At 44.5% G+C, this 24,627-nt stretch overlaps 1 protein-coding gene across 11 annotated transcripts; it reads left to right on the forward strand.

Moving 5' to 3' along the window:
* The first annotated feature begins 6 nt into the window (after window positions 1–6).
* On the forward strand, window positions 7–21,732 carry ZBTB37 (zinc finger and BTB domain containing 37). Of its 11 annotated transcripts, none has more exons than XM_089299416.1 (6): window positions 7–161; window positions 701–896; window positions 1,823–1,916; window positions 1,997–2,953; window positions 5,767–5,866; window positions 16,953–21,732. In XM_089299416.1, exons 4-6 carry the CDS (start codon window positions 2,025–2,027, stop codon window positions 17,439–17,441), a joined length of 1,518 nt encoding a protein of 505 aa, XP_089155542.1. In that variant the 5' UTR covers window positions 7–161; window positions 701–896; window positions 1,823–1,916; window positions 1,997–2,024; the 3' UTR covers window positions 17,442–21,732. The 11 variants fall into 11 exon arrangements, with proteins under 11 accessions (XP_089155542.1, XP_069933244.1, XP_051712904.1 ...); XM_070077143.2 differs by lacking the exon at window positions 16,953–21,732 and adding an exon at window positions 16,590–16,905; XM_089299420.1 differs by lacking the exon at window positions 16,953–21,732 and adding an exon at window positions 16,590–16,905 and having other exon boundaries at window positions 147–267.
* The last annotated feature ends 2,895 nt before the right edge of the window (window positions 21,733–24,627 follow it).

Genomic DNA, 24,627 nt, shown 5'->3' on the forward strand with positions numbered 1-24,627 from the left:
CCTCCTGCCCGCCTCCCCGGCCCCGCCCAACCCCGCCGTCGAGGGCGGGGACGCCGCCCGAGGAGCAGGGCGCCCTCCCTCCTCCCGCCGGAGGGAGAGCCGAGAGGGGAGGGGGCGCGAGGGACGGCAGGCGCCGGGGAGGGGGCGGGGGCGGTGGAAGGGTGAGTGATTTCCTTCCGGCACGTCGCCCGCTCCGGGGGAGGGGGCGGGGGGTTTCACTTCCGGGACGGGGTTCCGGCCCATTCCGGCCCACTTCCACCCCCGGAGGTAGGTGCTGCTCCTCGCCGGGGCTCGGGCCCCGCCGCCGCGGCCCCGCCGCCGCCCCCCGGGGCCGCCTCGTCCCGCCCGCGCCGCGGAGCGCTCCCGGGGCCTCCGCCACCGCGCCTCACCTCCCCTCAGGCGCCGGGCGACCTCGCACCTCTCCGGCCCCGGGCCGGGCCGGGCTGCGGACCCGCCCCCTGTCGGCGCCCCTCCCTCAGGACCCCGGGATGGGCGGCCCCCTCCCCCACGGCGCCGCGACACACCCCGCCGCACACACCCACCTCGGGCGGCCGCCCCGGGGCCCGGCGCCGCCCCCTCCGCGCCCGGGGCTGCCCCGGGGTCCTGGGGGACGCCTCGGCCCACGCCTCCTGCCGCGGACGGTGGCCGCTCGAGCGCGGAGTGGCCGACCCCACGCCGTTCCCCGTTCTCCCTCTTGCAGCTCCCAACCCTCCGGCGCGGACGGTGGAGACAGACTCTCCTCCAGGGGCTTCCTCCTCACTGGGGAGTTGCGGAAAGAGCAGACACAAAAGGCGCTGGTGTAGGCTCCAAAATAAACATCTGCATCCCTGATGGCATCGACCGAGGCTCTTACTGGATTAAAAGTTTCAAAACAAACAGTAACGCTTTGGAAAAAGGTCAGGTCGGCTGGAGTCGGTTCTTGAAAGCAACTTCCCTGGGTACTGGTCAGTGTGTTGTGGGTGCGGGGCGGTGCTGAGCTGTCAGGATGAGTCCCTGAAGTTCTGCGCGTTCCGTGAGACCTCACGGAGTGGCGGACCAGCAAGTGTCCGTTGCACTGAAGTCTGCCCGTGGAGATTTAAACGGCTCCCCTTGCTGTTGAAGACTGTTGGCTGGAAGTACAGCCTTAATGTTCCAGCTGGTTTTTAATTAAAAAAAAAAAAAAACACGAAAATTTTAAAGTAAAAATTGTGGCCACACACTTGGGAAATGCGCTGTTTTTCCTGTTCTGGTGAGCTAAATTTCTGAATCAGAGTATCACTACCCTGAAAGCATGGGTTTATCGCAACAGAGGCAGATTCAGCTGCCTTTTCCTAACCCTGAGAGTTGGACTTCTGTGTTTTCTGCGCCTTGGTCGAGTCCTGACAGTCCTGTGCAGTGTTTCCTCACCTAGAGTTTGCTGCACAGTCATAAAGCGTTTTTGTGGGTGCTCTGACTCGGAAGAGGAGAAATATTGACCTGCATTCATGTGGCGTGTTAATTACTTTATAAAATAATATGCATGACTAATGCAGCATGTAGTGAAGTAGCAAGAGATGCCTCATGAACCCGTCAGTGTGTAACTGCATTTATTCCAAAGGCTTATTTCTTTTCTCCTCCAAAGAAAATTTGTAAAGTTGTCATGGGACTTTATGTTCAGTCCGCAAATATTACGATTAATGCTTTAAAACAAACAAGCAAAACCTGTCATCGGTGCTTCCCCCAACCTTGTCCTGCTGAACTTGCATTTTGATGTTTGTACCTTTTATTAAGAAAGTGTGGTCATTGCATGAATTTTTAGGAATCTATCATTTTTTGGTTTTAACGATCTTGCTATGAAATACAGATTTTAAAAGCTGTTGGAATTCTACTTCCACATTTCAGCATCAGGAAGATACTTGCTTTTATTTGGAGAGTTTGAAATTTTACCGAATAGTGCCGTGAGTATGTTTGAATTGGAAGAGCATTGAGGCAGTAAACGTGGAACTGCTCATGAAAACGTGGTTTCCTCTCTCAGCAGGGTTGAATGCCTGCCCTCACCTTCAGGCATGACCATGGAGAAAGGAGGGAACGTACAGTTGGAGATCCCTGACTTCAGCAACTCTGTCCTGAGCCATCTAAACCAGCTGCGCATGCAGGGCCGGCTCTGCGACATCGTGGTCAATGTGCAAGGACAGGCCTTCCGGGCTCACAAAGTGGTCCTGGCCGCCAGCTCCCCCTATTTCCGGGATCACATGTCCTTGAATGAAATGAGTACTGTCTCCCTCTCAGTCATCAAGAACCCTACTGTTTTTGAACAGCTCCTTTCATTCTGTTACACCGGGCGGATATGCCTGCAGTTGGCGGACATCATCAGCTACCTAACTGCTGCCAGTTTCCTGCAGATGCAGCATATCATAGACAAATGCACGCAGATCCTGGAGGGCATTCATTTCAAAATTAACGTGGCTGAGGTTGAAGCAGAATTAAGTCAAACAAGGACAAAGCATCAAGAGAGGCCTCCTGAGTCTCACAGGGTCACACCGAATCTGAACCGCTCCATGAGCCCCAGACATAATACCCCAAAGGGAAACCGGCGAGGCCAGGTCAGTGCCGTGCTGGATATCAGAGAGCTGAGTCCCCCTGGCGAGTCCACCAGTCCTCAGATAATTGAACAGAGTTCTGACGTAGAGAGCCGGGAACCCATTCTTCGGATCAACCGAGCAGGCCAGTGGTATGTGGAGACAGGGGTAGCAGACCGGGGCGGCCGGAGTGATGATGAAGTGAGGGTCCTTGGAGCAGTACACATCAAAACTGAAAATCTGGAGGAGTGGCTGGGGCCTGAGAATCAGCCTTCTGGAGAAGATGGAAGTAGCGCAGAGGAAGTCACAGCCATGGTGATCGACACCACAGGCCACGGTTCTGTAGGACAAGAAACTTACTCGTTAGGATCTTCAGGGGCCAAAGTAGCACGTCCAACCAGCAGTGAAGTTGACAGGTAAGTCTTGTTTTCCCATCTAATGGCTGATGCGCAGATGCTCCTGCAGTGGGCTCTCTGGTACAGGAAGCAAGTGATGCTGGGAAAACGGACGACGTGCCAGAAGATTGGGATCCTGATTTCTTTTTAAAGCAGGAAGTTCTCAGTCACGAAGTATTCAAGACATTGTAAGAAATGTTGTGAGGTTAGACATTTCCAAGAGTCCATAATAGCCAGGGCCTCCTCGGGGTTCCAGGCAGGGAGCTGGGGCCTGGCAGCCTCGCCTTCCATTGGCAGATTAACACATGGGTAGTGGCCTTGGGGACTTCCTTTGTAGCACTGTTTATTTTTTGTCTTCATTCACCAAATTAGAGAAAGTGTGACACCAAAAGTGATTGCTCTTTTCAAATTAGCAGAAACACAAGAATTCCAAATAAAGCTTTTTGAATGTTTTCCATTCTTTTTTTCACTTGTCATTTAATGATATTTTTCTTTGTTTCACTGGTTACTGCTGTCACCACAGGCCTGAAGAGTCTGTTTTTTATCTCCCCCACCAGTGCTGCTATGCCCTGTGCCTCAATTTTCTCTTTCTGATGAATGGTATTTGCTAGAACATTTCTTTTTGGTGGAAATAGCAGTGGTTAGTGTTTTGTTTTTTAAGATTTATTTATTTGAAAGGCACAGTTACAGAAAGAGGGTGCAGGGTGGGTTATCTTCTGCTGCTTTCCCAGGCACCTTGTTAGGGAGCTGGATCAGAAGTGGAGCAGCCAGGACTCGAACCAGCACCCATATGGGGTGCAGGTGTTGCAGGTGGCAGCTTTACCCACTGTGCCACAACACTGGCCCCAAGCACTGGTTTTAATCTAACTAAGTTGAAAGAAAATCTCGATTGAAACAAATTTTACAAATTGAGACTGGTATTTATTACTTTGCCTTCTTGAAAATTAAACTTGTGTGAACAATGACAACTAAAGAAGCTACTACTTTGGTTTATAGCGGGTCCTGACAGATGTGTCACAACCACTTCAGTGATCTGGATTTGAGTTTCCTTATGTCCCTAATAGTTAAAGTAGTCTTGGACACAACACTTGTCCTCCTCTGTTAGAACTGTAACAGAATGAATATCATCTTAAATTGCAAAGATTTTCCACTCCATGCCGTATACCAACAGTCTGAAATATCTAACAGATTATCATGGTGCCTGTGAAGTAGGCAGGTATACAGGTTAAGACCACGCCTTTGTCACGCCCCTGTGTGACCTCATTCCCCTACCTGGCCACACCTGGGTGCCACCAGCCAGTCAGGTTAATTAACCACTCCCCTTTGGAAGTGGGTTAAAAGCCGGGACACGGTGTGGCCTAAGGGCTCTTTTTCCCTGGTCTCTTGCTAGGAAGGGGGCTTGCTGTAGCCCCGCGCCTCCAGGGCGCATGGCCTTTGGGCCACGTGCTCTAGGTTTCCTGGCCCAGATACAGGCCTAGATGCTCTTCCACATGGCTGGTTCCTGGTGCTCGGTATGAACCCCCATTCACCTCTCTCTCTTAAATGGAGCTCTCACTCTCCTATGCATCTTTCTCACTAAATAAAAGCTTAAAACGTACCATGCTGCCTCGTTTATCTGTGCCGGTATTTAGAATTCTTCTCTAAATATTAGGCAAGAACCCTCTTGAGCTTATTAATATCAGGGATTTAGTAATAAGCCCATGGTGAAATCATATGGCACCCCAAATTCCGGTAGAACATGTGGTACCCCAGATAGCACTGCTGGGGAACTTTAAGGGGCCACATTTTAGTGTAAAATTTTAGGGGGTCTTTTCCGATTTCACTTGGAAGGAAGAACATCCAAATACTTAATTATTACCTAGAAACAAAATTATAAACCCAGTGTTAATTTATTCTTTTAAGGTGTCCCAGTACTTTCGTAAAGGTGGAAAAAGCATATTTAGCTTTAGCTTCACAGCTCATATGGTATGTCTGCTGTGGCATTTTGTGTTTCTTAAATTTACTAGGGCAAACCTTTCCTTTTTTTTTTTTTTTTTTTTTTTTAAGAATTATTTTATTTATTTGAAAGAGTTACAGAGAGAGGTAGAGCCAGAGAGAGAGAGAGGTCCTCCATTCCGCTGGTTCACTCCACAAATGACCACAACGGCCAGAGCTGAGCTAATCCAGAGCCAGGCGTGTTAGGCCTTCACAAAACACACCAAACACCGGAGTAAGGGAAAGGTTTACTGGGGAAAACCCAGCAGACCAGAGGGAAGGGGCGAAGAGGGAAAAGGAGAGTAAGAGAGAAAGGAGAGAGGGGAGAGCAGACAAGAGGAGCCAAGAGAGCCACGTGTTCAGGAAGAGGTCCTTTTACAACTTTGTGGGCAGGGAAGCAGGAGCAGGGAATCCCATTAGGATGGGGGTGGAGCTTGACCACGGCTTCCAGCAATGGCGGCGGGAGCCAGGGCATAGGATGTAAATCGCGCCATAGATAAAACTGCACCATTTTCCTAACAAGGAGCCTCTTCCGAGTCTCCCACACAGATACAGGGCCCAAGCGCTCGGGTCATCTTCCGCTGCTTTCCCAGGCCAAAGCAAAGAGCTGGATCGGAAGAGGAACAGATGGGACTCAAACCAGTGCCCACATGGGATGCCAGGCTGGGGCTTCAACCCACTGCTCCACAGTGCCAACCCCAGTGCAAACCTTGCTTGCCTTATTTCAAGGCAAAGTGTATATTGATTTGGTTTGGTTTCTTCCTTCTCCTTCAACTATGATAAAGAGGGGAGATGTCACCATCTGCTAAGTTCTTTGAAACCACTTTCCTACTAATCTCTTTATGTTCTTCTTCCAACAGATTTAGCCCCTCTGGCAGCGTGGTTCCCTTGACGGAGAGACATAGAGCCCGCAGTGAATCTCCTGGGAGAATGGATGAGCCTAAGCAACTCAGCTCCCAGGTATGTACTTACAGATCTAGGATTGCTGTGGTGGTCGGAAGAATTGCCACTGTGTCTGAACAAAACATAATCAGAAATGGAAGATGTAGAATAAATAACAGTGACTCCGTTAAAGAACGCTGTATTTGATTACTTCTTTCTTTATTCTTGTTTGTAAGTGTACAGGAAATATACATTTGCTGTCTGCAGGGTTTGGAAGACAGAAAAAGATAACAAGATTGTGGAATTCTTTCCTGATTACAGGGAACAGTCTGTAGGCCTGTAGTGATAAAATTAATCCCTGAAAGCCGTATGTAGGAATTTAGGACCTAGAACAGAGACTCTGATTTTATATGTGTGTGGATTTAATATTATATATACACATTTAAAACTAATTTTATAATATATCTTTGTACACAGATTGCTTATGCATTGAATGTGTATGTATTTTCTATTTTATATGCTTGTATATTTTCCTTTTTTCTTTTAAGATTTACTTATTTGACAGGCAGAGTGACAGTCTGCATCCACTCATTCACTCCCCAACTGGTCACATGGCCAGGGCTGGTCTGGCTAAAGCCAGGAGCACAGAATCCATCCAGGTATCCCACATATGTGGCAGGGGCCCAAGTCTCTGAGCGTCCTCTGCTACTGTCCCAGGCACATTAGCAGTGAGCTGGATCAGCAGCAAAGCAGTCAGGACTCGAACCAGCACTGATACGGGATGCTGGCACTGCAGGTGGTACCTGAACTCACTGTGCCACACACAGTCGCTTCATTTGTGTGCTTCCTACATCTTGTTAGACTGCAATGCCTTAGGAAGGCTAGGAATGCCATCTTGATGTCTTCTGTTTTCTTTGCAACTCTTCCTTACAAATTAGTATAAGTAGATAGCTGATGTCTTTTGTTTGTTCTCACTGGCCTATTTCACTGAAGATTGTTTATTTTTTAAAGATGAACTCACCAAGTAAACAACAAATTAAAAACTTAGCCAAGATTCATTTATTTATTTGAAAGTCGGAGTGACAGAGGCAGAGAAAGAGAGATCTTCCATTTGCTGATTTACTCCCCAACAACCAGGACTGGGCCAGACTAAAGTCTGGGTCAGGAACTCCATCTGGGTCTCTCACGTGGGTGGCAGGAATCTAAGTACTTGAGACATCATCTTGCTGCTTCCCAGGTACATTAGAAAGCTAGATGGTGGGGAGGGGAGCGCAGCAGTGCTGTGGCACAGCAGATAGAGCTACATCCATATGGGCACCCTTATGGGTACCGATTCAAGTCCCAGTTGCTCCAATTCTACCCAGCTTCCTGCTAATGGCCTGGGAAAGCAGTGGGAGATATCCCAAGTGCTTGGGCCCCTGCACCCACATAGGAGACCCAGAAGAAGCTCCTGGCTCCTGGCTTCAGCCTGGCCCAGGCCTGGCTGTTGCAGCCATTTGGGGAGTGAGCCAGAAGATGGAAGATCTCTTTCTCTCTCTCTCCTTCTCTCTCTGTATCTCTGTCTTTCAAATAAATAAATAAATCTTTAAAAGAAAGAAAGCTAGATGGAAATATAGGTGTAATTTAATCCCAGGCATTCCAGTATGGGATGCAGACATCCTAAGCAACAGCTTAACCAGCTGTACCACAGCATTTACCCTTACTCCTAACTTTCAAAAATCAAAATAAACACTTCTGCAAGGAAATGCTTGTGGATTAAGATTGCATATTTGTTCAGTTGGTGTACTGTACTGATAGTGTCATTGTTATCTAAACCATTGAAAGTTTGTTATGTACATGGAACAGTAATAGCAAGATGTTGCTATAAACTATTTTTAGTGCTTTTTTTTAAGATGTGTTTATTTGGGGCTGACGCCATGGCTCACTTGGTTAATCCTCTGCCTGCGGCGCCAGCATCCCATATGGATGCCAGTTCTAGTCCCAGTTGCTCCTCTTCCAGTCCAGCTCTCTGCTGTGGCCCGGGAAGGCAGTGGAGGATGGCCCAAGTGCTTGGGCCCTGCACCCGCATAGGAGACCAGGAAGAAGCACCTGGCTCCTGGCTTCGAATCGGCGCAGCGCCGGCCGTAGTGACCATTTGGGGAGTGAACCAACGGAAGGAAGACCTTTCTCTGTCTCTCTCTCTCTCACTGTCTATAACTCTACCTGTCAAATAAAAAAAAATGTTTTTATTGGCGGAATGACACAGAGAGATCTCCCATTCATTGTTTAATTCCCCAAATGCTCATGACAACCAGAGCAGGGCCAGGAACTCCATCTAGGTCTTCCACATGGGTGGCAGAACCCAAGTAATTCCTTGCCTCCAAAGCACATTAACAGAAAGATGGACCAGAATCAAGTAGCTGGCCTATATGGGATGTAGGTGTCTTGAGCTGCAGCTTAACACCCTGTGCCACAGCAGCCACCCAAATTCTTCATTTTGGGTGTTTTGTTTTTAAGATATGTTTATTTATTTATTTATTTGAGTGCCAGAGTTGCAAAGGGAGAGACAGAGAGAGGTCTTCTTCTTTTTTTTTTTTTTTTTTTTTTTTTTTAATTTATTTGACAGGTAGAGTTACAGATAGTGAGAGAGAGAGAGACAGAGAGAAAGGAGGAGAGAAAGGTCTTCCCTCCGTTGGCTCACTCTCCATAATGGCCGCAACGGCCGGCGCTGTGCCGATCCGAAGCCAGGACCTAGGAGCTTCTTCCTGGTCTCCCATTCGGGTGCAGGGCCCAAGCACTTGGGCCATCCTCCACTGCCTTCCCGGGCCACAGCAGAGAGCTGGACTGGAAGAGGGGCAACTGGGACTAGAACACGAACCCTAGTGTGCCACGGCGCCAGCCACAGAGAGAGGTCTTCTACCTGTTGATTCACTCCCCAAATGGCTACAACAGCCGGAGCTGAGCTGATCCGAAGCCAGGATCCAGGAGAGTTTTCTGGGTCTTCCATATGGGTGCGTGAGGCCCAAACACTTGGACTGTTTTCCATTGCTTTCCCAGGCACATGAGCAGGGAGCTGGAACAGAAATGGTGCAGCTAGGACTTGGAGCCGTCATCCATATGGGTTGCTGGCACTGCAACCGCAGTTTAACCTGCTGTGCCACAGCACCAGCCCTAAAAGTTTTTTTTTGTTTTTGTTTTGTTTTTGTTTTTGTTTTTTATTAGAATTCAGTGAGAATGCTTATCTGGCTAAAACAAAAGGTACAGCATGTAGACAAAAGAGATAATGTTGTCTGGGGATGGTACTGAGCATGAGAAAACCTTAACATAAGTGAAAGTTTATTCTGGTGAGTCTACTCACCAGTTTTTTTTTTTTTTTTCTCTTTTTTTTTTTTTTTTTTTTTTTTTTTTGCCACAGAGAGCCAAAACATGGCAAGGACTTACATTACAGTAAGAATAACTTTTGATAGATAGACTTGTAAGCTGGAACAGACTACTAAAGTCACTCCTGTACTCGGAAGTAACTCTGAAGCTTTTTCTGGTTTCTACCAAATGAAGGTTACAATGCTTGGTCTAATTTTCTAAGCAGTTTATACTGTAACCTGACTTTTCCCACCTCTCATCAGCATTTACTGTCTGTCTCAAATAAGTGGTCTTTCTCCGGATCAGAGCCACAACAAACTTAATCCTCTCTGTGTGCCTTGAATCTGAGGTGCCTCTCACTCCCAGTTGTCTGGATCCATTCAAGTCCTAAATTCTTATTCCTTCTGCTCTAACCCAGTAATTTCTTTTTTCCATTGTATTTGAAAGGCAGAAAAAACATCTTCGGTCTGCTGGCTTACTCCCCAAATACCAGCAAGAGCCAGGGTTAAGCCAGGTCAAACCCAGAACTCAGACCAAGTCTCCCACATGCATGGCAGGGAACCAAGTGCTTGAGACATCATCTGCTGCCCTCCCAAGGATGCACGTTAGTAGGAAACTGGATTAGAAGCAGAGTAGCCTGGACTCAGCCCAGGCTCTCAATATGGGATTCAGGTGTACATTGTACCAGACACTCACCCTAGCCCAGTATTCTTTGACCTTTCCTTCTTAAACCTCTATTACTGTATTTACAGAGGTACAATGTAATTTTCCTAATTTTCTGCTGACTCATAAGGTGAGCCTTTTTTATGTGCACTAATTTTGTGTCTCCAATGAAATCGAAATCTCCATGAGAGCAAGTTTTGTAATCTTTGTAATCTCTTACACTGTTTTATCAGACACTCAATATGAGTTTTACCCATAACTACAGTCATGCTTCACTGTTTGGAGAAATGTGTCATTAGGTAATTTCATCGTGTGAACATCAGAGAATGTACTTAGTCAAACAGATGACTACAACATCATCAGGTGATTAGACCTTATAGGACCACCATTGTATATGCAGTCCATCATTGACGAAAATGTTATGGAGGATGTGACTTTAATTCTGTTACTGTAGTTATTTATTAAGGATCCAGTAAGTGGCCATTTAACTGAATAGAGGATTATATTGTTGCTTATGAAATGCTCAGCTTTACAGATCTTTAGCACTAATATACCAAGGATTTTTGACACCCCTTCAATTCCTTTCTTTTTAAAACTCTTTTTAAAGTTTTTTTTTTCCTTTCTGAAAAAGTTACAGAGAGAAGGAGAGACAGAGAGCTCTTCCATCCTAGAATTCACTCCCCAGATGGCTGTAACAACTAGAGCTGGGCCAGGACTGAAGCCAGGAGCCAGGAGATTCTTCTGGGTCTCCCATATGGGTGCAGGGACCCAAGAACTTGGGCCATCTGATGCTGCTTTCCCAGGTGCACTAGCAAGGAGCTGGATCAGAAGTGGAGCAGCCAGGACCTGCACTGTGGCAGCAGGTTAATCCTCTGCTTGTGGCACCAGCATCCTATATGGGCACTGGTTCAAGTCTCGGCTGCTCCTCTTCCGATCCAGCTCTCTGCTGTGGCCTGGGAAAGCAGTAGAAGATGGCCCAAGTGCTCGGGCTCCCACACCAATGCAGGAGACCCAGAAGAAGCTTCTGGCTCCTAGCTTCGGACCAGTGCAGCTCCGACCATTGCGGCCATCTGGGGAGTGAACCAATGGAAGGAAGACCTTTCTCTCTGTCTGTCTTTCTCACTGTCTGTAACTCTGCCTCTCTAAATAAATAAATAAAATCTTAAAAAAAGGCTAGCACCGTGGCTCAATAAGCTAATCCTCTGCCTGCGGCGCCGGCACCCTGGGTTCTAGTCCCGGTCAGGGCGCCAGATTCTGTCCCGCTTGCTCCTCTTCCAGTCCAGCTCTCTGCTGTGGCCTGGGGGGCAGTGGAGAATGGCCCAAGTCCTTGGGCCCTGCACCCGCATCGGGGACCAGGAGAAGCACCTGGCTCCTGGCTTCGGATCAGCGCAGTGCGCCAGCAGCAGCGGCCATTGAGGGGTGAACCAACGGAAAAAGGACGACCTTTCTCTCTGTCTTTCTCTCTATCTCACTGTCCACTCTGCCTGTCAAAACAAAACAACACAACAAAAAGTGTAGCAGCCAAGACTTGAACTGCTGCTGATAGGGAATGTTGGCATCACAGGCAATAGTTTGACCTGCTGTGCCATAATACCAGCCCCCAAAAGTAAGTAAATATTTAAATATATATATATATATATATATATATATGTATATATATAATCTGATTGAGAAGCATACATTTGGCGAACTGTTAAGTTACTGGTTAAGGTTCCTTGTATCCCACATTAGAGTGTCTAGTTTCAATACCCAGCTCCACTGTTTCTTCCTCCCTCCCTCCCTCCCTCCCTCCCTCCCTTCTTATACACAGATAGAGAAGGAGAGGCACAGAGAGAGGTCTTCCAGCCAATGGTTTGTGCCCCAGTTGGCCGCAGTGGCTGGAGATGTGCCGATCCGAAGCCAGGAGTCAGGAGCTTCTTCCACGTCTCCCATGCAGGGGCCCAAGCACTTGAGCCATCTTCTGCTGCTTTCCCAGGCCATAGCAGAGAGCTGGATCGGAAGTGGGGCAGCCGGGATTCGAACCGGCGCCCATATGGGATGCCGGCACTGCAGGACCTGGCTTTACCCACTATGCCACAGCACCAGCCCCCCGGCTCCACTCTTGACTCCAGTTTTCTGATAACACAGACCCCAGGAGGCAGCAGTGATGCCCCAGGAGATTGAGTTTTGCCACCCACACTGGAAACCTGGAGTGAGTCTTCAGTTCCTGGCTTCAGCATTAGCCCTAGCCAGGGGCTGTTGTGGGTATTTGGGGAGTGAACCAATGATGGGAGTTCTCAGTTCTTTGGCTCTCAAATAAATAAACAAAAATTATTTTTAAATATGTTTTAATTAAGAGAAAAAAGAAAGAACCAGGCACTCACTAAACAATTCCTTACTGTTTGGCTACACAGAATGCCCCTGTGTTTACAGTCTACTAGTAAATTGCCAAGACAGAGGAATGAAATAATCCACCTGTTAGCAACAGAGAATGGGGAAGCAGCCATATTTGCCCTTTGCTTTAAAGTTCAGAACAGTAGGGCTGGCGCCATGGCTCACTTGGTTAATCCTCTGCCTGCGGGGCTGGCATCTCATGGGCACCGGGTACTGGTCCCGGTTGCTCCTCTTCCAGTCCAACTCTCTGCTGTGGCCCAAGTGTTTGGGCACCTGCACTTGCATGGGAGACCAGGAAGAAGCACCTGGCTCCTTCCTGACTTCGGATCGGCACAGCGCCGGCCGTAGCAGCCATTTGGGGGGTGAACCAACGGAAGGAAGACCTTTCTCTCTGTCTCTCTCCCTCACTGTCTAACTATCTGTCAAATAAATAAATTTAAATATAAATAAATAAATAAAAATAAATAAAGTTCAGAACAGTAAAACTACCAAAGATAAATTGCTGCTTTCAGCAAGGACCTAATCTGCAATTTGTGTTCATTTCTTTGCTTCTGTTGCAACTTTACTACAATAATTTTTCAGGTGAGAGTGATCATAATGTGTTATTTTTGTAATAAAAGTTCACTGATTACTAAAATGCGTTACCTTGTGCATGTGGCTCATACTAGCATGACACTCCTTTCTCTTAAGATTTATTTGGAAGGCGGAGTTACAGTGAAAGAGGAGGAGTGACAGAGATTATCTTCTGTCCACTGATTTTTTCCTTAAGTGGCCAGTGCTTCGATGGGATTCCAGTGTTACAAGTGGCTACTCGCTGTGGCACACCAGCCTGATATAACAGTTTTTAATTTGGGCAGGTTTTTTAGGGAGTTGTTAGCTCAAGATTATAAATAATATGAGTTTGTAATACTTAATAATAGGTAACATTGAGTATATTAAACACTTTCAGGGTTGGTTGGTTTGTTTTTAAATTAATTTAGTTATTTGAAAAGCAGAGTGACAGAGAGCAAAATCTTCCCTCCACCATTTCACTTCCCAAATGACTGCAACAGCCAGGTCTGGGCCAGGCTGAAGCAACAAGCCAGGAATTCCATCCAGGTCTCCCATGTGAATGGCAGAAACTCAGGTGGCGCAGTAGGTTAATCCTCTGCCTTTACCACTGGCAGTGGGCATTGGTTTGAGTCCTAGCCATTCTTCTTCCGATCCAGCTCTCTGCTATGGCCTGGGAAAGCAGTAGAAGATGGCCCAAGTGCTTGGACCATCACCCGCTGCTTCCCGGCTCATTAGCAGGGAGCTGGATTAGAAGCCAAGAATCTGATATGGGATGTGGACATCCTGAATGATGATTTAACCTGCTGTGCCACGACACCTGCCCCCATTAAGCACTCCAGTATAGTAACTCATTCAGTGTTCAAAACAATTTGTAAGGGAGATGTTGCTATTATATTATATTCATTTTACAGATTATGAACTGAGGAATAGAATGGTTAAGTAACTTGATCAAGGTCACACAATAAATCAGAAATAATCTGAGACATCCATCTTGCAATGCAGTCCTTGACTTCACACACTGTTTCCCACAACTGTTAAGAATTGCCTCTGCTGGTAATGCTAAGTTGCATATGGGAAAGGGGACAAAACACATTGGAAATTTGAATGGTGCAAGATTAATTGCTGATTTATTTTTTTAAATGAGAGCTAATGACTTTATTTTTAAAGTTTTATTTTATTTATTTGAAGGGCAGAGTAACAGAGATCATCCATTTACTGATTCACTCCCCAAATGGCTACAACCGCCAGGGCTGGGCTAGACAGAAGTCAGGAGCCTGAAACACTCTGCAGGTCTCCCACATGAGTGTCGGACCCACGGGCTAGGACCATCTTAGACGGATCTCCCAGGCACACGAACAGGAAGTTGGATTGGTGGAGTAACCACTCCTGTATGGGATGCCAGCATTGCATGGGGCAACTTAACCTGTACTGTAATGCCTGCCCCTAATTGCTAATTTAGATGACTCTTGTTAATCCAAACTCAGCTTTGACATTTTTTGCGTTGTACTTTAGATTCTGCTAAACATATTCCTTCCTATATAATTTCTTAGTAAATTTTTATTATTTTCATTTGAAAGAAAAAAACAAGGATCTCCTATCTGCTGGTTCATTTCCCAAATGCCTGCAACAGCTGGGCTGGAAACCAGAATCCCAGAACTCAATTTAAGTCTCCCATGTGGGTGATGAAGGACCCCCAGTAGCTGAGCCATCATCCCCTGACCTCCTGTGGTACACATTATTAAGTCTCCCATGTGGGTGATCAAGGACCCCAGTAGCTGAGCCGTCATCCCCTGACCTCCTATGGTACACATTATTAAGTCTCTCATGTGGGTGATGAAGGATCCCAAGTAGCTGAGCCATCATCCCCTGACCTCCTGTGGTATGCATTATTAAGTCTCCCATGTGGGTGATGAAGGACCCCCAGTAGCTGAGCCATCATCCCCTGACCTCCTGTGGTACACATTATTAAGTCTCCCATGTGGGTGATGAAGGACCCCCAGTAGCTGAGCCGTCATCCCCTGACCTCCTATGGTACACATTATTAAGTCTCCCATGTGGGTGATGAAGGACCCCCAGTAGCTGAGCCGTCATCCCCTGACCTCCTGTGGTATACATTAGTAGGAAGCCAGAATTGGAAACAGAGCTGGGACTCCAACCAGGCACTGCAGCCTGGGATGTGAGTGTCCCAAGCAGTGTCTTAGTAGACACCTAAACTGCTACACCAACTACCCAGCCCTATTCCTACAGATTTAAAGAGCTTTATAAAAGTATAGTGGCACAGGGTTAAGCTGCTGTCTGCATCCCCTGTGAGCACTGATTGGAGTCTCAGCTGCTCCACTTCCGTCCAACTTCTTGCTAGTGTGCTTGGGAAAGCAGCAGCAGATGTCCCAAGTTCATGGGCCCCCATCACCCACATGGGAGACTCAGATGAAGCTCTTGGCTTTGGTCTGGTCCAGCTCTGTCCATTGCAGCATATCTCTCTCCCTCTCTGTAGCTCTGCCTTTCAAATAAATTAATAAATCCATATATATTTACACACACACATATATATACATACAAAATATATATATACAATATATATATATATATATATATAGGTAAAATGGTTTTAGAATTATGCAGAATAGGACCAGCATTGTGGCCTAGCAGGTGATGCCTCCTATAATGCCAACATCCCATATGGGTTCCGGTTACTGTTCTGGTTGCTCCTGTATTTTGTTTTTTAAGATTTATTTATCTGAGAGGCCGGCGTTCTAGTCCCGGCTGCCCCTCTTCCAGGCCAGCTCTCTGTTGCGGCCCAGGAGGGCAGTGGAGGATGGCCCAAGTGCTTGGGCCCTGCACCCGCATGGGAGACCAGGAGGAAGCACCTGGCTCCTGGCTTTGGGCCGGTGCAGCACCAGATGTAGCGGCCATTAGGGGAGTGAACCAACAAAAGGAAGACCTTTCTCTCTGTTTCTCTCTCTCTCTGTCTATAACTCTACCTGTCAAATAAATAAATATTTTTAAAAAGATTTAATTTATTTGAAAGGCATAGTTACAGAGAGGGGAAGAGAGAGAGAGATATCTTCTATCCATCCATCCACTGGTTCACTCCCCAGATGGACACAAAGGCTGGGGCTGGGCCAGGTCGAAACCAGGAGTCAGAAGCTTCTTTCAGGTCTACCATGTGGATGCAAGGCCCAAGTACTTGGGCCACCCTCTGCTGCTTTCCCAGGCATGTTAGCAGGGAGCAGTGTTGGAAATGGAGAGCCCATATTGGATGCCGGCATTACAGATGGCAGCATTACCCACTATGCCATAATGCCTTACTGCCCTCAGATTTTTTTAAAAGTTATGTTGGGCCGGTGCCGCGGCTCACTAGGCTAATCCTCCGCCTTGCGGCGCCAGCACCCTGGGTTCTAGTCCTGATCAGGGCACCGGATTCTGTCCTGGTTGTCCCTCTTCCAGGCCAGCTCTCTGCTGTGGCCAGGGAGTGCAGTGGAGGATGGCCCAAGTGCTTGGGCCCTGCACCCCATGGGAGACCAGGAGAAGCACCTGGCTCCTGCCATCGGATCAGCGCGGTGCACCGACTGCAGTGCACTGGCCGCGGTGGCCATTGGAGGGTGAACCAACGGCAAAGGAAGACCTTTCTCTCTGTCTCTCTCTCTCACTGTCCACTCTGCCTGTCAAAAAAAAATTGAAAAAAAAAAAAGAAAAAAAAAGTTATGTTAATATCTCTACTTTTTGGAGGTAATTAATTTCCTGTTTGGTTCCTGATTAAAAACAAGCAGGGGTGGGGGCCGGCACTGTAGTGTAGCAGGTAAGGCCACTGCCTGCAGTGCTGGCATCCCATGTGGGTGCTGGTTCAAGTCCTGGTGCTCCACTTCTGATCCAGCTCTCTGCTGTGGCCTGGGAAAGCAGTAGAAAATGGCCCAAGTCCTTGGGCCCCTACACCTGCATGGAAGACCTGGAAGAAACTCCTGCTCATGGCTTCAGATTGGCACAACTCCGGCCGTTGCAGCCAATTGGGGAGTGAACCAGCAGATGGAAGACTTCTCTCTCTCTTTGCCTCTTCTTCTTTCTCTGTAACTCTGACTTTCAAATAAATAAATAAATCTTTAAAAAAAAAAAAAAGAATGTACTTAAAAAACCAAGCATATATCTTTGTAACAGGTAAAAATAAATTTCATTGCCTTTAATACATATGTGTGCTTAATGATATGTATTCTTTGTTGCTTATTTTGCTCACCTGGTACAGGTAGAAGAGTCAGCAATGATGGGGGTAAGTGGCTATGTGGAGTATCTCCGAGAACAGGAAGTATCCGAGCGGTGGTTCCGGTATAACCCCCGTCTCACTTGCATCTACTGCGCCAAATCTTTCAATCAGAAGGGGAGCCTAGACCGCCACATGCGCCTGCACATGGGGATTACGCCATTTGTCTGCCGCATGTGCGGCAAGAAGTACACCCGGAAAGATCAGCTGGAGTATCATATCCGCAAGCACACAGGCAACAAGCCCTTTCACTGTCATGTTTGTGGCAAAAGTTTTCCCTTCCAGGCTATCTTAAATCAGCACTTTCGCAAAAACCACCCTGGCTGTATACCCTTGGAGGGGCCTCACAGCATCTCTCCTGAAACGACTGTCACGTCCCGGGGGCAAGCTGAGGAAGAGTCGCCTTCACAGGAAGAGCCAGTTGCCTCTGGGGAAACCGCGCAGGGCTCTGTGTCCACCACGGGGCCTGACTGAAATAGCGAGGGGAAGGGGGCAGATCCTCTTCCCCTTTGGGCCGTAAGCAGCCCGCATCGGGGCTGTGGGCTGGTAATTAGATTCACAAAATGCCACGTCACTAGACCAGAAGATGCTCCCAAGATGTTGCCAAACTAGACGATCAGCAACATCCATAGAAGCACTAAAGGCTCTTCCCCTCCTCTTTCCACCTCACATTTTGGAAAGTAATCAAGCAAATCAAACTTTTAATTCAGGGATCAACAGCCTTGGTTTGTTAACTTTGTAAGAAAAATTTTTTAATGAAACAGTGATAAGTGGTCATGCATCCGCCAGTCACGTTGAACACTGTACTTTGGTCCATATCATCTTGGTGGCTGTAACTGCCAGATCTAAAAAATGCAGCAGGAGCCTTGGCCGTCGGGAGAGCCAACACCAGAGAGAATGAGGTAGTCACGATGGTGTGAGGAGGAGTTGGTCTTCTTCCTTCCCTGCCTGAACATGCATTTTCACATCTCAAGAAAAACCAATGAATACCGATGGTTCTGTTGTTTTCAGAGGTTTGACTTTATCTTTGCCCTGACTAGGCATGTTGTACTGGTCTGAGTGTTGCATGAGATCAGCCCTCTTGGAGCAGTATTCTAGTGGGCAGCAACACCTGAAGCACTTTAGGCGATTGGAAGTGAAGTGAGCCACAGAGCGTTTGCAGTAGGTACTGTTACATTTGGAGGCTTATATGTTGGGTTCAGGAAAAGAGGAGCAGGGAAGAAAGTGTTTGTGTTTGGCAAAGGTCAGACAGCACAGAGCCATATTGAAGCTTCCTGATTCATATTTGTAAACCATAATGTTCCATTCTCAGGTGTTGGGACATGGCTCTGGTTCAAATTAATTAACGTGTTAAGCTGACTACCAAAGTTCCATCTAGTCTCCTTGGCTCCTGCTATCATATAACAGCAATATTGTACTTCAAAAAATGTCATTTTCCAGTGAAATGAGCCTGGATTGTATTTTTAAATCCACAGGTCTCCATATTTGATAACTTTTATATGAAGTTTTAAACACATTTTCTTGCAATATTGTGGTTGAAGAAATTCAACATTATGGTTCTTCTTGCAACCACAATTACATTTCCTTCTACATATATAAGACTTTATATTTTCAGTCCAATAGAAGAACCTCACTTAAATCTATGTCTCGGGTCTGCAAACCTGGAAATTCGTAAACCAACCATCAGCAACTTGCTGGTGACTCCAAGAGCTTTGATTTGTAATAATACACTACAGGGCACTTAACAGAAAACATCATGCACACTCATGTTGCAATAAATGATCAAGGGATCAGTTTTGATCAGGTTTGGTTACTTAAATCATTCCTAAGATTTTTTAAAACTTCAAGGGACCTTTTTAGTATTTCTGGATATTTCTGAGATTCTTAAGTTAGCACAAAGAAAGAACTTAGCATGGAGCTTTAGTTGCCCTGTCTTGCATACAGAGCGAGGAGGAGGAATGGTAAAGGATGCAGGCAAGTAGATGCTTGTAACTTACAGTGCAAATAGAAGAGAGAAAATCTCTAGCTTCTCGTGATTGATCTTAAGTATTTATGTAATGGTTTAAGAAGTTGTTTTGATGCAAAGGCATAGATGATTGTAAAAGAGATTTGGGAGAAAGGCTGGTCATTACCACCAGCAGTGGTGAGCCATTTCTGAGAAGGTTAATTATGTGGTCCTTTTCTGAGAATGCTTTATGGTATGTGGAAAGATGGGTAGAAAAGAATGGCATTTCTTTGATGATAGAAAACTAGAATGCGAAAGGTAGCTCTTAAGCAGTCTGAGAATTGTACATGTACATTCACCTGCATCCCATATTTAGAGAAAGATTATTTTCTCTTCTGGAAAAGCATAGAAATGAATCTTTTATAGGAATATGAAGATACTATCATTTGATAAGAGCTTACCCTTAAAAGCTTCATTGAAGCTGCTTTTGTCTTTAGGAGGCATAAACTGGGGCATCCTTCTCTTTAGTTTGGCAACAGCATGATAGGGTAAAACCTGTCTCCAAGATCCATCTTAGGGACTGGCTCTGCCCTGTGGCATGGAAAAGGTAGAGTTAAAATTAGATTGAAATCCTTTGGGGTTCAGCTGGAAATCAAGGATTTCAATAAACAGATTTTTGCCACTAATAACTAGAAGAGGTCTCATGAGAAGTGCAGAATATGCTGCTTCTAGCCTACCAAAAAAATTTCAAGTCCATCTTATTTTTGTTAAGTAGTATGCTAGCAAGTTCTTTATTGCATTGCTTTTTACATTTCTTAGATTATATGTGAGAAAATAGAGCTTTGTAAACTATTACCAAATTGTAATGGTGAAGTGCAGTAATATCTGTAAACAGGAGCTTTGCATTATGCATCAATACTCCCTCCAGGATTAACAACAAACATTTTAAATGAAGTAGAGACTATCTTAATTTATGTAGAACTAGTACAATGTTCTTCCCTTTTCATTCACTTCTAACAGGTCTTCACTGTACTGATACTGTGAATAGAGTGCTTCCTGGTAGCTTCAGACCACATCAGCACAATCATATTTGATTGTTCTCTTCTCTTGGCCTAACCAGAACCAAGAAATTGAAGAAACTTCAGGACAGGTTAGCTTTTAAACAGATTAAAGCATTGAAAGCAATTCCCCCATTTTAGTTAGTAGAGATACTATTATTCTAAATATCTGTCCAGGATTCTTATCCAGGCACACTGTGACATTGTCCTCATTCTTAGCTAACATCTCTGTAGAATTAGTAATGTTCTATTTACACTAATGAATACTTGTTTCAGGGTGTGCATAGAGGATATACTAAATGGACTGTGGGTGATGCAAAAAACTCATTACCAAATCTTAACTTGCACATGTCACCTTATTAAGGGAACTGCATTAGCAATGAGAGCTAAAATCATCAAGTACTTTAATGCCATGAAATTGCAAACATTGGAACCATAATTTTAATTTTACTAAATGTCATTTAGTAGCAAAGGAGCTATTCAGTATTCTCAGCAAAAGATGAGAGATGGCAATATATTAATCTACTTTCATTCTAAGATGTACATGTATTCTCTCTGAAGTCTGATCCAAGTATAAAGTATAGATTGGCATAAACAGTAACACTGTTCTTAGGCAGGAAGGCTCTTTCTAATGACTTGTTCTCTTTTTACTCAGAACCACATTTACCTCTGAACTAGGTTGAACCTTATTTTATGTAAGTTACGAACTACCCCCCCCACAACTTTGTTATAATAGAGGGTTAAATCTAATCTTTAGTATGTAAAGTGAATTAGATTGTAAAGGCTCAAGATTGGAAAAGTAGAGTAGTTAAGGAACATTTTCCTGAGGTTTTTTTTTTTCTTTTTCTTTCTTTCTTTTGGCATTTTTTAAGTTTTTCCAACTTCCTCTACATAAGTGAAATATTCTTCCAAAGATAGTGTGATGATAGTAGTCTGTTTTCACTCAACCTCATTGTTGACTTTCTGGCTTTGGATGGAAATGGGCTGGTAGAAGAATAAAATAGGGACCTTCACTCTTACAGCTGAAGAATCTGTGGCCAAGAAACAATTTTTACAAAGTTTTAGCTGTTATTTGACACTGTTTCTTTTTACTGGCAGAAGCTGTATTTTGTTTTACTAGAAAATCTAATTTAAAGAAATTAAACCCGTAAATAATGGAAGGGAAGTTGAACAAAGGCAAAGCACTTCTGAGTAATAATGGGAAGGTATTGAATTAGAAAGGATTGGAATTCTGGAAGTTTTTCCATTTCTTTCAGATTCAGCAAGACAAAATTTCTTTTTCTCAAATGCCCTTCCCCTAGTCTGTGTACTTATTTGTTCAAGGAATAAAGATGAGTCTTTATTGAAACTCTTTACTTAGGCCTTATGGGAAAGAGTTTAAAATATTAAACTATTTTTTCCAAAGATTTTTTATTTTACTTGAAAGTAAGAGTTACACAGAGAGAGGAGAGGCAGAGAGAGAGAGAGAGAGAGAAAAAGAGAGGTGTCTTCCCATCCAATGGTTCACTCCCCAATTGGCTGCAACAGCCGAAGCTGCGCCGTTCCAGAGCCAGGAGCTTCCTCTGGGTACCCGACATGGGTGTGCAGGGGCCCAAGGACTTGGGCCATCTTCTGCTGCTTTCCCAGGCTATAACAGAGAGCTGGATAGGAAGTGGAGTCTTGAACTGGCGCCCATATGGGATGCCAGTGCTTCAGGCCAGGGGGTTAACCCCCTGTGTCACAGCACCGGCCCCTGAACTATTTTTGTCCTTCAGATTTAGAAGCAATAAGCAGTTGTCAGTTAAATCCTAAGTATGAGAATATGTCCCTTAGCAAAGTATATCCTTAGAACCATTAGATCAGTGTATAGCAACCTAAACCAAATCCTGAGACTACCTGCTTGTGTTTAAAAAAAAAAAAAAAAAAAGGTATTGTAACAGGGCCATACCAATTCATTGTGTATTCTACACTGGCAAAGCTGAATACACAGCCTACAGAGTTTGGAAATCTTTCCTGTCTGGAATTTGACAGAAATTCTTCTGTTAGATTTGGAAGTACTACCCCCACAATTTTGTCATTCCTACTATTTTGCCTTTACAATAGTTTTGTTGAGGTTTAAATTCATACTGTCACATATACATCCATCTCTTTAAAAGAGGTTGCCACCTTTTTTAAGTCTCTTCTCATAATCTTCTTTGTGCTTCTTCCTAATTCTCATTGCCTTAAGGGCATTTAGAAAGGGCCTATCATTGGCCTTCCCATGAAGGTACAGGTAAATCAAAGTTTAAGATAGTAGTTATAACATGATAATCTGAAAAATAATTTATGCATCATAATATCGGACTAAATGAGTACCATGTCTACAAAAAATACTGTTAAAAATTAATTTTTAAGTAAGCTTTGCCATTCCTTGAGTTAACCTGAACTGATTTGCATAAGGTGGCAAAAATGAATTTATTCCCACTAAGATAAAAAATAATTTGTTATGAGGGTTTTGATTCATATCCAAAGTACTGTTTTTCTAGATTACAGGCCTCTACCCCTTCCCTGTACTATAAATCTTCGTTTTAATATCTTCAAGTAAATTCACTCTGTTACCATGTAGAACAGTAAAAAGTGAAATCTTCCTCCTCTTATCTCTGGATGAAACGTCTGAGGATGTCAAATTCTTCTTAGATCTATCTTTGTATCTTTGTTACTGTCTTAAATTTCTCTAAATATATATTGGAGCATTATGTATTTGTGAAAGTGTTCATTCTTCTTACTTCTACCAGATTTGGAAAAAAATGGGAAATGTTAGGGTGTTAAAATAGAAATCCTTGCAAGAGAAAAAATATAACTGTTCTCTACTTGGGAAGAGTAAATAGACTTCTGAGTTAAATGTATTTACCTCAACAAAGTTTTCTAAGCTGTACTGATAGGGTACAGTGAGTTTGATTCTTTGTTGTGAGCTCTGCCAACATTGACAAACATTCAGGTGAATAGTAGCCTCCTGTAGGGCACCTCTTCGTCCTTAAAGTTGCCTTCTTCTGATTGGATGTTAGTATATTTTTTGATATACTCTCTAGGTAATAGATAATCTTCCCCTATGAGTGTTTGCCCTAGATGAGATCCACCTTGTCTTGGAGCACTTAGACCCACAGTAACAGTAAGTTCTTGAGATTTTGGAGTATTTTCTGATTAACCTGGGGTTCTAATTAATCTGGGATATGGGACTTACAAGAAATTGGATTTGGATAGCCCCGTGAGTCATTTTGTTCCACTCTCTTTGAAGTCCTGGGAATAGATACCATGTCAGTATGAATCCCTTGTAAGCAGTGTCATTTGTCAAGCATTCTGACTTCTTTAATCATTTCCTGCCTTATTTCTTGTGTACTTTCTCGTCTCTCTCTGTCTTCAATCTTCTTATTCTTAAATGGTGCTTTTCCCATGGCCAGTGTTTTTACTTACAAAATAAGTAGGCTTTCTTGCTCAGGACAAATCAGAGTTAAATATCATTAGTACTTTAAAACATCTGAATTAGTTACATTCCATAGGATATAATTGTTGATAGGAAGAGAGATATCACATTTGAAAGATGTCTGTTCAGATGGTCCAGTCTTTGTGTATTAGACTACCTTTTCCCTCAGCTGTGACACACAGCAATGACTTCAGAAGACGAATATTACTTGAAATCCACATTTTCTTTATAGGGTACATATATAAATAAATTTCTTCTCTCTCATCTTTCCTATTATCTTTGTAACAGAAATACCTCCCATTTTAACAGTTAAAATGTGCCCAGGAGCTCCAATAGTGGAAGCTTTAAATAACAAAGCTAAGTTATAAAGGCAGATCATTTAACTTTAAAAGAAACCTCTCTAATGCTTGCTCCTTTCCTATCTGTTCAGTAAGCACTTTTGAGGAAGCTAGAATTCACCATCGAGTTCAGACTGTTCTGTTTAGTATCTGGTCCTGGACCACAATTTAGTATACTGTGAATCCTAGGATTTGAGTGAATTCATAATGCCAGAAGTTAAAGTTAGTCATGAGAGCTTATTTTGTGTTATATGAAATCACTTATCATGGATGATAATCTGTTCTAACAAGTAAATGTTTAATGCTTTCTGGTACCAAATAATGGGCTTGGAACTTTATGACAAAACTAGTTTTAGACACGGTTTAGATATGGCTTTCTGTACTTGAGAGTCCCAGATGAACTTGGCTGTAGTCTGCGATGTATGCATTTTAAAAGCCTGCACTTTTTACCATAGAGACAAAGATCAAAGAGAAGATAACAGAATTCTCTATTTTTAAGTGCTTTCCAGCATCACCTTAGTGAGTCCTCAGCATAATCCTGTGAGGTTATAATAGTAGTACTGAAAATGGCCAGCTCTGCTGAATACTTACTGTGTGCCAGGCACAGTTGTGTGTGCTTCGCTTAGTTTAACTCATCGAACCCTTGTGACAATCCCATGAGGTTAGACAGCTATCCTCATGTTAGAGTTCAGGAGAAGAAACAGACACAGCTTGGCTCAGGCAGCCTAACGGTAGAATTGACGCTTCTAACAGACCATGGTCTTTCTATTTAAGTGTAATTATACCACATTTTTTTTAAGTGGGCAAACAGATGAACCCAAGATTGCACAGCTAGTAAATAGCAGAAGCAGTATTTACTAATCTGATTCCAAAAGTCCAG

The sequence above is a fragment of the Oryctolagus cuniculus genome, chromosome 7 (genome assembly GCF_051225735.1).
Source record: "Oryctolagus cuniculus isolate XC-2025 breed Fujian yellow rabbit chromosome 7, ASM5122573v1, whole genome shotgun sequence".
In the NCBI taxonomy this organism is placed as follows: Eukaryota; Metazoa; Chordata; class Mammalia; order Lagomorpha; family Leporidae; genus Oryctolagus; species Oryctolagus cuniculus.